The following is an 11,751-nucleotide window of genomic DNA, read 5'->3' as shown; positions in this document are numbered from 1 at the left end:
CAGATGAATACTTACAATAAGGCCTAACCTCGACCTATAAAAGCCCATTATTAATTTAGGCCCAACGACGTTACGAAGAGAAACGTACGGCACCATTTGGCGCCTTTATTTATAATTTGTTTGTCATGCGTTGTGATTTGGGTCTCTTCTCATCACAAGTCGCAACGCTTAATCGTATCTGCCTAGAACATTTTCTGGTACATGTATGTATAATCGTCGGTGATGGAAGTGTTTCTTCTTCTAGATTCTGCTCTCGCTTCAAAGATCTGATTGATTTGTTTCATATCTTTCCAAGTAACCTCTCTAATTGTTTATCTTTTGTTTATCCCTGATGCAATAAACGTTCCAAGCGGACTCCTGATGCAATAAACGTTCCAAGGTCTCGAAGGTTAGTTTCCTAATCTTTAAGTGTGTTGGTGCTATCGTGGGTTGTTTTTGGGCTACTTGTTGCTTGTCTAAAGATAACTGTAAACTTTCAAAACTTGCGACTCTCTGAATTCCTCTTTTGGCTTGTGGGCGAATTGTTAGTTTTCTTTATTACGTGAATGTGTAGGAACATGTTATAATGTCTGTCTCTATTGTTCTTTGGGTTTTGGTGCAGGCATGGAAGAAGAAGAGACATTATGGCTGAATGTAGGGCATACTTTATGGAAGTGAAAGATACGTTTCATGATCAAATTGAAAAATATGATATGTTCAAGAATATTTTGTTAGATTTGAAGGCACGAAGGTAAGATGATTGCTTTTTTTTTTTTTTTGGTTTAGCCTTAAGGTTTTGATGAGTTTGCTCAAAGAATTTCTTGCATTCACAGGATTGGTCGTCATACTGCGTTTGCTCAATTGAAAGAGTTGTTCAAGGAGCACAACGAATTGATTATCGGATTTAACACCTTTTTGCCAACTGGATACAAGATAGCTCTTGATGATGACGTAGAAGACTCTTTTAGCTCGACTGCAAGAAACTATTGAAATTATCTTGTCATATTTTTTCTACTCAAATGATACGATCAAAATCTCTAAATTAGTCTCTCTATTCAGTTCTTGATGGTTTATCGAGTATCTTTGCTTTGCCATGCATGTAGGAATTTCACTATGATAAAGTTTGACCTTTTGCTATCTTCTTTACGTCCACTTAATTTCTTTATTTACTTAATTTGACCTTCGGCAAAAGCATTATTATCTACTTATTATTTTTTATTCTTAATGAAAAAAAAAACTGAAGTATATATGAAATTTGTAATATTCTAACGAGAAGTTAAAATCATAGATTGAAAAAAGAACTATATTGAGATCATAGTTTGATTGTTACAAATACTAAAAATCATTAAGAATTTCTTCATCATATCGTTGCAGTATTTTCTCATCAACTGATACAATAACAATTCAAAAAAAAAGTGAAAACGATTTTATTCCTTTTTATTAATGTTTATTTTTTAGCTGTCAAATAAAAGAGAGAGCATATTCTACAGAACTTCAGGGATGAAAAAAGGCCTCTTTATATATATAGCCTTACACTATGATCACATTGGTTCTACAGTATGATGTTACAAATACTAAAAATCACAAAGATTTCTCTCCATCATATTGTTGCTGTATTTGCTGATCAAATGTAACCAAAAATATCCAAAAAGTCAAATATTAAAACAAAGAAAATAAGAATAGCGAGATGAATACTTAAATAAGGCCTAACTACGGCCTATAAAAGCCCATTATTTATTATAGGCCCAAATAAGTTACGAAGAGATGGCACCATTTGGCGCCTTTATTTATATCTCGTTCGTCATTCCTGATTTTTGCACTATTCTCATCACAAGTCGCAACGCTTCATCGGAAATGCCTGGATATTTCATAACGTATGCATAATCTTCGGTGATTGAAGTGTTTCTTATTCTCGATTATGCTTTACTTCAAAGATCTGATTGATTCGTTTCATATTCTCGATTATGCTCTCACTTCAAAGATCTGATTGATTTGTTTCATATCTTTTTTTTTAATTATATAAAGCGTTAACTGTTTTTTACTTTTCCCTGTAGAATCTCTCTAATTGTTGATGTTTTGATTAGTCATGAAGAAACGGAGCGGACTCCTGATGAAATAGTCGTGCCAAGGTCTCCAAGGTTAGTTTCCTAATCGTGAAGTGTGTTGATAATCGTTGGTTGTTTAAACGCATATATAATGACGATGAAGAATTTGACCTACTTGTTGCTTGTTACTTGTTCGAAAGATAAAAATTTTATCTGAAAAAACATGCGACTGATCTCTGAGTTCTTCTTTTGGCTTGTGGACGAATTGTGTGGTTCCTTTATTTTATGAATGTGTATGAACATGTTATATTTCTGTCTCTATATTGGTCTTTTGGTTTTGGTGCAGGCATGGAGGGAATATAGAAAGATCTATATATCTAGATCCTTCTTTAGGGATGACCATTAGTGATGCTCGGGCATACCTTCAGCAAGTGAAAAATACGTTTATTGATCATGATGAAAGGGACAAATATGCTATGTTCCGTAAGGTTTTGTTCGATTTTAAGGCACAACGGTAAGATCTTGACTGGTTTTATAATTTACTTTTGGTTTAGCTTTAAGGTTTTGATGAGATTTGCTTATATAATTTCTTGCATTTACAGGATTGATCGTTCTATATTGTATGCACGATTGAAGAAGTTGTTTAAGAAGCACAAACATTTGATTATCGGCTTTAACACCTTTTTGTCACTTGGAGATAAGATATTTCTTCATGGTGACGCAGAAGCCTCTACTAGCTCCACCGCATAAGACTATTGAAATTTCCTATCATGGTCATGACACCAATGATACCATCAAAATCTCTAAACTAATCTCTATGTTCAGTTTTTGGTGGTTTATTATCAAATATGTTTCTTTGTAATCCATGCATGAGGGAACGTTTCACTGCAATAAAGTATGACCTCTTATATTTTCTTTACGTTCACATAAATTTGGTTACAAAAATAAAAATAAAAATAAAAATAAATGGTTACAAAAAAGAAAGAAATAAAATCCTAATAAATACTTTAATGGGCCTTACTTCGGCTGATAATGGGATATAGGCCCAAAGAAGTTGCAAACGGACGGTTTTAATAGGCGCAATTTGTTCTATTTGTCATCGCAACACTCTTGTTCTGATTTGCATAGAATCGTCGCTGATCGAAGTGATTCTGCTCGATTTTGCTCTCACTTGAAAGATCTGAGTGATTTGTTTCAGATCTTCTCCGAAAGTGAGTCTCTCTAAACTTCATCGTGATTCTTTGTTTCTCTTCTGCTTGCAATAACTTTTTCCCCCATAATTCTTCAATCAGGGATGAAGCGGATTGGAGATAAAGAAATCGACGGTTCTGGGTCTCAAAATCAACATCCAGTGGGCTCCCCTCGAAACGAATTGTAAGTTCCATTTTCAATCTTAGCGATGAGCACACAGAGGGTTTCGCATTTATGCTATTTCAAATCTTTTAATCTAGTTGCGTTTTAGCAAAAGACTTTGGTTAGTATCGTAATCTTGAAGTATTGTGTTGATGATCGTGGGGTTGTTTTTGACGCAGACAAGGGCAATCTCCAAAACCTGGAAACGGTAACACCAAAGATGCTTTGACAACCGATGATGCTTTGGCCTACTTAAAGGAAATAAAGGACGTGTTTCATGATCAAAAGTACAAATACCATCTGTTTCTCGAGATTATGAGCGACTTCAAGGCACAAAGGTATAACATCTTTTTGTTTTGTTTCTTTAAGTATCATATTTAGCCTCTGAACCCATTCTTCATCTTGCATTTTATCAGGACCGATACTTCTGTCGTGATTGCACGAGTCAAAGACCTGTTAAAGGGACATAACCATTTAATTCTCGTATTTAACAAATTCTTGCCACATGGGTTTGAAATTACTCTTGACGATGAGGATGAGGATTAAGGATCAAGAAGCTAGCATTTGAATGAGACGGATATATCAAATTAGCTCTCTGTTCGACCTTTTTTTTAATATCTTCTTAGCTCTACTACAAGTTACAATTGGTTATTTTTAGTATTGGAGAAACAGGTTGTGTTGTTACTTCTGCTCAGAATTATGAATGTTTTTTCTCATAGATCAAAAGATCTCTGAAGTCTGACATGTGAATTTTATTCAAAAGATCATCACAGCAGAAGTTTCAAAATAACTATTCGATTGGGCTCTCATAAAGTACAGTTTGTTTATCTTTCATACTCTGATTTCAGAATAGCGTATATTGCCAATAAGGCGAAGCAATCACAGAGCCAAAAACCAAAGAGTTCTCATTGTTTTTCTAATACAAAACCAAGATTTGAAGATTCAAATAATAAAACTTATTGAGATCAGAGTTTGGTTAATAAATTCTCAGTCACGGTTAATCAGAAACACGGACCAATTTGTTACTCATCACATCTCTGTTCAGAAAAAGGGACGACTATGTGCAAGATCTAAAAGGAGAAGAGAGGAAATATAAAAACAAATAAGATCATCAGAGACTTAAATACTAAGAATCATAAAGATTTCTCCATCATATTGTTGCAGTATTTGCTCATCAACTGATCCAAACAAAAAATCCGAATTTCAAAAACACTAAAAACTGCAGAAGTATATAAGAAGATGTAGCAAGCTTAGATCGATATCTCTGAGTAATGTTATCTGTTTCCTCTTTATATATCTTCCTCGGCGAATATGATGAAGCAAAACCCTAATTACCTTACGAATTTATTTAATGGGCCTAATAATCAGGGCCTTTTATTAAGCCCATTATAAATTTTAACGGCCCAAAAATAGAAAAAAGGAAATAATAATAATTTGGTCTCGCTGAAACAATTCTAAAGAAGGTGCCGGGAGAGACCTCATAGGCAAATTCCGTCCTCGTTTCTTCTTCTTCTTCATTATTCGAAAATTACTTTCTCTCTCTTGCTTCTCAGTCGTAGCAACTCCAATTCAAAACATTTCTCTCTCATTTGTTTTTTAATCTTCTTCTGAATTCCACTCTGTTCTCATCGGAATTGTTCTTGGGGTTTGGCACAATTCGGGAAATTTGAAGTTTTCGCCGGAATTTGATCGGAAGTGTTTCTTATCGATTCCGCTCTTACTCGAGAGATCTGATTAATCTCTTCCCGGAGTTATATCTCTGGGAAATCTGGAGAACGAGAAAGTAGGTTTTATCAACTTCATCTGAATTTTCCTTTTTTAGATGCTCAGTAATGGAATTTCTAAATTGGGATTTTGGGTTTACCTTCAAATTTCTTCATTTCTCTTCTCTAATCGATGATCTTTCTTGTTTGTTTTACTCAGAGCAGCAATGAAGCGAATTAGGGATGATATTTACGCAACCGGGTCTCAATTTAAACGTCCTTTGGGCTCTTCTCGTGGCGAATCGTGAGTTTCCCTTTTCGTCAGACTTCGAAAATTTAAAATTGCTGGCGATGAGACATTATAGCTTGTTTGCATGAAAGTTACTAAGTGATTAGAGTTTGTTTGGTGCAGATATGAGCAATCTCCAATCACTGGAGGAGGGAGCATTGGTGAAGGGGGAATCAACACTCAGAAATTGACTACCGATGATGCTTTGACCTACTTAAAGGAAGTAAAGGAGATGTTTCAAGATCAGCGAGACAAATATGATATGTTCCTTGAGGTTATGAAAGACTTTAAGGCACAAAAGTAAGATCTTTAATTTCTTTCCTATCAGATCGATTGAATTTTTGAAGCCTCTGGGAACAATTCTTCATCTTGCATTTACAGGACTGATACATCTGGTGTGATTTCACGAGTGAAGGAGCTGTTTAAGGGGCATAACAATTTGATTTTCGGGTTTAACACCTTTTTGCCTAAGGGGTTTGAAATAACGCTTGATGATGTAGAAGCTCCTTCAAAGAAAACTGTTGAATTTGAAGAAGCCATAAGCTTTGTTAATAAAATTAAGGTCAAGAAGTTCTCTTCTCGTATGTATGTCCTTATCTTTGAAGTGTCCTCTACACCTAGTATCTCATTGTATCAGTTTCTTTTGCATCACTGCAGACACGGTTCCAGCACAATGAACTTGTCTATAAGTCGTTTCTGGAAATCTTAAATATGTATCGGAAGGATAATAAGGACATCACTGAGGTTTACAATGAGGTAATGTCACATTGAAGTGATTATATCTCTCGTATACTTTCACGTCGATAATTCTCGATATTTTATACCTCTAATATCTGTTTATTTAGGTGTCTACTCTTTTTGAGGACCACTCGGATTTGCTTGAAGAGTTCACTAGGTTTTTACCAGACTCGTTGGCGCCTCATACAGAAGCCCAGTTACTTCGTAGTCAAGCCCAACGGTATGATGACCGGGGATCAGGCCCTCCTCTTGTGCGTCGAATGTTTATGGAGAAGGTATGGTATCGGTTACGTTTCTTCCTGGTTCTACTATATTGTTTTCAGGACTCTCTTTTCTGTGCTGATACATTTTTCATCATCAGGATCGCCGACGAGAAAGAACTGTTGCTTCTCGGGGTGATCGTGATCACAGTGTTGACCGTTCTGACCTTAATGATGATAAATCAATGGTTAAGATGCACAGAGATCAGAGGAAACGTGTTGATAAGGATAATAGAGAAAGGAGAAGCCGTGATTTGGAAGATGGAGAAGCAGAGCAAGATAACTTGCAACATTTTTCAGAGAAAAGGAAGTCCTCGAGAAGAATGGAGGGGTTTGAAGCTTATTCTGGTCCTGCTTCACATTCTGAGAAAAACAATCTAAAAAGTAAGCGACTTTTATTTATATGGAGAACCAACAACTTTTCTGTTTTTAAGGCTCCACAATTTCAGTTTTCTAATTTTCTAGTCAACAGGTATGTTCAAGTGCAACCAGTCTTTTCTGTTTTCTGATACTTACAATATCATATTTTTTGTATGTCCTTTTATTGTGTTAGGCATGTACAACCAAGCATTTTTGTTTTGTGAGAAAGTCAAGGAGAGATTATGCAGCCAAGATGATTATCAAGCATTCTTGAAGTGTCTCAATATGTTTAGCAATGGAATTATCCAAAGGAAAGATCTGCAGAATTTGGTAGGTCTGCATGTGTTGATACTTATAGGGGTAAAATTTTGTCCTTACGTTACTTTCTTTCATCCAGGTTTCCGATGTGCTTGGAAAATTCCCTGATCTCATGGATGAGTTCAATCAGTTCTTTGAGCGTTGTGAGAGTATTGGTATATAAGATTGCATACTGTCGTTTTACTTAATAAGTTATCTAGCTGTTTCTGATCATCATCCTTTTTGTGCAGATGGTTTCCAGCACCTTGCTGGTGTTATGAGCAAAAGTAGGCAGCAGTCTCCTAGCTTCTTGTCTATGAGTATACTTTTCTCTTTTTTTTCGTACGTTATAGGAATAGAAATAACACTGCCTGGTACACTTGCTGCAGAATCACTTGGTAGTGAAGAAAATTTATCTAGATCAGTGAAGGGGGAGGAAAAAGATAGAGAACACAAACGTGACGTTGAGGCTGCTAAGGAAAAAGAGCGATCCAAGGACAAGTACATGGGGAAATCTATTCAAGAGCTTGATCTATCTGATTGTGAGCGTTGCACTCCTAGCTACCGGCTTCTCCCTCCAGATGTAATAAGATTTTCAGAGTTCTATATTGCATACAGTGACATTTTAATTGTACTTATATTAGATCTTATTTGCAGTATCCAATCCCGTCTGTGCGCCACAGACAGAAATCAGGAGCTGCTGTGTTAAATGATCACTGGGTTTCTGTCACTTCAGGAAGTGAAGACTACTCTTTTAAGCACATGCGCAGGAACCAATATGAAGAAAGCTTGTTTAGATGTGAAGATGATAGGTTCGTTTACAAAAAGTATTACACATTTGATAGCTTTTGTAGTCTTTAAGTAATTTGTATGTTAAGATTGTTTACTTGCTTCTTCTTACAGATTTGAGTTGGACATGCTGTTGGAATCTGTGGGATCTGCTGCCAAAAGTGCAGAAGAATTGTTGAATATTATCATTGATAAGAAAATAAGTTTTGAGGGCTCCTTCCGGATTGAAGACCATTTCACAGGTATGTGGGCATTTATTTTCCAGGGACCTATATTAGTGATTGTAGTTCTCTCCGTCCCACCTCGCTTACCATATCTTTAAGCCATCATCTTTTAAGCTAACACTTTCCATTTTCTTATTGACTTAATACAGCACTAAATCTAAGGTGTATAGAGAGACTTTATGGAGACCATGGTCTTGACGTGACAGACTTAATACGTAAGAATCCAGCTGCTGCACTTCCTGTAATTCTAACTCGATTGAAGCAGAAACAAGATGAATGGACAAAATGCCGTGAAGGTTTTAATGTGGTCTGGGCGGATGTGTATGCGAAAAACCATTACAAATCACTTGATCACCGCAGCTTCTATTTTAAGCAGCAAGATTCTAAGAATTTGAGTGCAAAAGGTAAGTAAACTCTTGGAATGTGCTCAGTCCATCAGAGGACTTGTCCTCACCTATAATTGCTTACAACCATCTGTCATGGATCTATTCTTGCATTTACTTTCTTGTTCTCATAATTCTGTTTTTTTTTAATCCTTGGTTAAATACCAGCGCTGGTGTCTGAAGTCAAGGACTTGAAAGAGAAGTCTCAGAAAGAAGACGATGTTGTTCTGTCTATTTCTGCTGGTTACAGGCAACCGATAATTCCTCACCTCGAGTATGACTATCTCGACAGAGCTATTCATGAAGACCTGTTCAAACTAGTCCAATTTTCTTGTGAGGAGATATGTTCTACAAAAGAGCAGACTGGTAAAGTTCTGAAGCTCTGGGCTAATTTTTTGGAGCTGATGCTTGATGTTGCACCCAGGGCCAAGGGGTCAGATTCTGTTGAAGATGTTGTAGAAACCCAGCATCAGCGTGCATTTACCAGTGGGGAGGCTAATGAGAGTTCTGATGCGATAAGTTTGGTTTCTAGGCAACTAAAATTTGCTACCAATGGAGATGTGCATGCTTCATCTGGGGTCTCCAAGCATGGTGAGACTGGTTTGTTGAATAGGGATTCTTCAGGGAAAGAAAATTTGAAGGATGGTGATCTTGCTAATAAAGATGTTGCCACCTGTGCTGAAAAACCCCAAAAAGATCAAGAAATTGGAAATGGAGCTGCTAAAAGATCTGGAGATGTTGATGAAAGAGTGGCCACTTCAAGTTCGTCTTTCCCAAGTGGGGTCGAAAACAATAATGGTAAAGTAGGAAGCAGAGATTCGTCAGGTATTTTCAGGATTGAACTTTAATTTTTTCCTTTTCTTCAGTTTGTGTTTGCTATACCTACCTTAACATGTCGGTGCTTTACTTTTATTTTCAAGGTTCACGGGGCATATTATCCAAACCAAGTGAAGCTATAGATAAAGTTGATAGCATTCAACATACGCAGGTACTGTATTCAGTTTCACATTTTAATTATATGTTCTTATTTGTCTGTTCTGCTTTTTATGGACTCTTCTGACCATTCTCACTGTTCCTGACCTTTTCTCTAGGGAGTTGATATAGGCCGAATTATAGTCTTAGGAAATGGTCTGCAGTCAGATACTTCTAAAGCCAACAGTAATTATGATGAATCGGGTGGTCCATCCAAAATTGAGAAGGAGGAAGGTGAATTATCACCTGTTGGTGATTCCGAAGACAACTTTGTTGTTTACGAAGATCGTGAGTTGAAGGCTACTGCGAAAACAGAACATTCAGTTGAAGCTGAAGGAGAAAATGATGAGGACGCTGACGATGAGGATGGTGATGATGCTTCCGAAGCTGGTGAGGATGCTTCGGGAACTGAATCTATTGGTGACGAATGTTCACAGGACGATAATGGCGTTGAGGAAGAGGGTGAGCATGATGAGATTGATGGTAAAGCTGAAAGTGAAGGAGAGGCAGAGGGAATGGAGTCACATCTTATAGAAGACAAAGGGTTGTTTCCGTCATCAGAACGTGTTCTATTATCAGTTAAGCCTCTGTCAAAACATATAGCTGCAGCGGCTTTGGTTGATGAGAAAAAGAAGGATTCCAGAGTATTCTATGGGAATGACGACTTTTATGTCCTTTTCAGGCTTCATCGAGTGAGTGCAATTGATTCTTATGATTTGCTTTCTCACGTTAAATCTGAAAAAGTACTTTTTACCTTGAAAATATTTAGTAATTCTTTTTAATTGGCTTTTATTTCCAGATCCTGTACGAGAGAATTCTGTCTGCGAAAACATATTGCTCCGGCAGTGAAATGAAACTGAGAAACACTAAAGATACTTGTTCACCAGATCCTTATGCAAGGTACATTCCTTAACCAATGTAGATATACAATTGGTCCATTGCTTTTATGTAGACTATGCAGGTTCTTTATTCACTTCAGTAAAATTTATAAACCCTCGTATTTGTATGTTCTGCAGGTTTATGAATGCTCTGTTTAGTCTGCTTAATGGCTCAGCTGAAAATTCCAAGTTTGAGGATGAATGCCGAGCTATTATTGGAAACCAGTCATATGTTTTATTCACTTTGGAAAAACTGATATACAAATTGGTTAAACAGGTAATATTCACTCTCTTTATTGGTTTTAGGTTGATCATGTTTCCTTTTCAAACATTATAATCCTTCTCAAATCTGACTTTGTTTCATCTGTTGCAGCTTCAAGCTGTTGTAGCTGACGACATGGACAATAAGCTTCTTCAGTTGTATGAGTATGAGAATTCCCGGAGACCTGGGAGGGTATTTGACTCGGTATATTATGAAAACGCTAGGATCCTCCTTCATGAAGAAAATATTTATCGGTTAGAATGTGTAAGAACCCGAAACCAATTCTCACCTTTCTCCTATCTCTTCATTGAGGATTAGTGATGATTCATTGACCCTGTCACTTTTTTTCTTTGCTTTTCATATACGCAGTCTTCCTCTCCATCTCGTTTGTCAATCCAGCTTATGGATAACATAATTGAAAAGCCCGACGCTTATGCAGTCTCCATGGAGCCCACATTTACGAGTTATTTGCAAAATGAGTTTCTCTCCAACTCATCAGGGAAGAAAGAGCTACAGGACATTGTGCTACAAAGGTATATTGAGTTTCAGTACTTTTCACACCTTACTCTTATTACATATAATTCCAAATCCTTTTTTGTGTGCAGGAACATGCGTGGATACAATGGTCTGGATGATCTTGCAGTAGCTTGCAAGGCCATGGAAGGTGTACAAGTAATTAATGGCCTTGAATGCAAGATGTCTTGCTCTTCCTACAAGGTAATGATACAGGTCTTCAACCAATACAGAGTTTCTTGTTTACAAAATCAAGCTCTTATGTGATTCATAACATCTCGTGTTGTAGATTTCGTATGTTTTGGACACAGAGGATTTCTTCCACAGGAAGAAGAAACAGAAGAAGAGCAACAACTTGTCACTGGCTAAATTATCACAGAATAGAATAGCAAGATTCCACAAGTTTCTCTCAGCTTCAAGATGACAGCAAACAAGAACACGCAAAACTTCTCTTTTACTTCAACACACAAAGGAAGGTTAGAGACCAAGTTCTCTCTGCAACCTTCCCTATCCTTTGCACAGTAGTGTGTATTTTCTAATTTTAATCTTGATTTTAGTTTTTTTTTTTTTTAAATGTATGTTTGTAAATAATGGAAACACATACGTGGTTGGTTATGCTCTCCGTTTGTATCTCTACATAGACAGGTTCAAAAGAGAGATTCTTCTTCGTCTTATATAAATATGATTTAAAAATATTTTATCTAAT

The 11,751-nt window shown here is 36.6% G+C and overlaps 4 protein-coding genes, 1 long non-coding RNA gene and 4 other non-coding genes across 12 annotated transcripts; 4 read left to right on the top strand and 5 right to left on the bottom strand.

The window, feature by feature from the left end:
- Window positions 1-135: 135 nt before the first annotated feature.
- On the top strand, window positions 136-1,123 carry AT5G15040 (Paired amphipathic helix (PAH2) superfamily protein). 3 transcript variants are annotated; one of them, NM_001343381.1, is made up of 4 exons: window positions 136-294; window positions 380-388; window positions 602-730; window positions 813-1,123. In NM_001343381.1, the coding sequence occupies exons 3-4, from the start codon at window positions 624-626 to the stop codon at window positions 967-969; spliced, it is 264 nt and encodes an 87-aa protein (NP_001318564.1). In that variant the 5' UTR covers window positions 136-294; window positions 380-388; window positions 602-623; the 3' UTR covers window positions 970-1,123. The 3 variants fall into 3 exon arrangements, with proteins under 3 accessions (NP_001318564.1, NP_001332029.1, NP_001332030.1); NM_001343383.1 differs by having other exon boundaries at window positions 157-203; window positions 351-388; window positions 813-1,029; NM_001343382.1 differs by having other exon boundaries at window positions 136-388.
- A 674-nt stretch (window positions 1,124-1,797) lies between these two features.
- AT5G15030 (paired amphipathic helix Sin3-like protein) lies at window positions 1,798-2,906 on the top strand. The gene is made up of 4 exons (NM_001203383.2): window positions 1,798-1,853; window positions 2,034-2,117; window positions 2,371-2,538; window positions 2,627-2,906. Exons 1-4 carry the CDS (start codon window positions 1,834-1,836, stop codon window positions 2,772-2,774), a joined length of 420 nt encoding a protein of 139 aa, NP_001190312.2. The 5' UTR covers window positions 1,798-1,833; the 3' UTR covers window positions 2,775-2,906.
- Window positions 2,907-3,318: 412 nt separating this feature from the next.
- On the top strand, window positions 3,319-3,923 carry AT5G15025 (paired amphipathic helix Sin3-like protein; the record flags this gene model as incomplete). Its single annotated transcript, NM_001343380.1, has 3 exons — window positions 3,319-3,398; window positions 3,557-3,715; window positions 3,794-3,923. The coding sequence occupies 3 exons, from the start codon at window positions 3,319-3,321 to the stop codon at window positions 3,921-3,923; spliced, it is 369 nt and encodes a 122-aa protein (NP_001331923.1).
- A 14-nt stretch (window positions 3,924-3,937) lies between these two features.
- On the bottom strand, window positions 3,938-4,640 carry AT5G15022. Its single transcript, NR_143266.1, has one exon. It is a non-coding gene; the product is annotated as an other RNA (long non-coding RNA).
- Window positions 4,061-4,157, bottom strand: AT5G02325. Its single transcript, NR_142591.1, has one exon. It is a non-coding gene; the product is annotated as an other RNA (small nucleolar RNA).
- On the bottom strand, window positions 4,222-4,285 carry AT5G02315. Its single transcript, NR_142590.1, has one exon. It is a non-coding gene; the product is annotated as an other RNA (small nucleolar RNA).
- AT5G02305 lies at window positions 4,339-4,415 on the bottom strand. The gene has a single exon (NR_142589.1). It is a non-coding gene; the product is annotated as an other RNA (small nucleolar RNA).
- AT5G02295 lies at window positions 4,484-4,561 on the bottom strand. The gene has a single exon (NR_142588.1). It is a non-coding gene; the product is annotated as an other RNA (small nucleolar RNA).
- Window positions 4,641-4,842: 202 nt separating the features above from the next.
- On the top strand, window positions 4,843-11,750 carry SNL2 (SIN3-like 2). 2 transcript variants are annotated; one of them, NM_001203382.2, is made up of 23 exons: window positions 4,843-5,160; window positions 5,301-5,384; window positions 5,493-5,669; window positions 5,751-5,931; window positions 6,027-6,125; window positions 6,215-6,382; window positions 6,469-6,751; window positions 6,921-7,057; window positions 7,125-7,200; window positions 7,276-7,311; window positions 7,414-7,607; window positions 7,682-7,836; window positions 7,928-8,055; window positions 8,187-8,441; window positions 8,589-9,245; window positions 9,341-9,408; window positions 9,512-10,084; window positions 10,192-10,292; window positions 10,409-10,547; window positions 10,644-10,796; window positions 10,902-11,065; window positions 11,138-11,249; window positions 11,335-11,750. In NM_001203382.2, the coding sequence occupies exons 2-23, from the start codon at window positions 5,308-5,310 to the stop codon at window positions 11,467-11,469; spliced, it is 4,068 nt and encodes a 1,355-aa protein (NP_001190311.1). In that variant the 5' UTR covers window positions 4,843-5,160; window positions 5,301-5,307; the 3' UTR covers window positions 11,470-11,750. The 2 variants fall into 2 exon arrangements, with proteins under 2 accessions (NP_001190311.1, NP_197006.2); NM_121506.4 differs by having other exon boundaries at window positions 4,846-5,160; window positions 5,306-5,384; window positions 9,512-10,120.
- The last annotated feature ends 1 nt before the right edge of the window (window position 11,751 follows it).

The sequence above is a fragment of the Arabidopsis thaliana genome, chromosome 5 (assembly GCF_000001735.4).
Source record: "Arabidopsis thaliana chromosome 5, partial sequence".
Classification (NCBI taxonomy): Eukaryota; Viridiplantae; Streptophyta; class Magnoliopsida; order Brassicales; family Brassicaceae; genus Arabidopsis; species Arabidopsis thaliana.
This window is presented reverse-complemented; position numbering and strand designations above follow the sequence as displayed.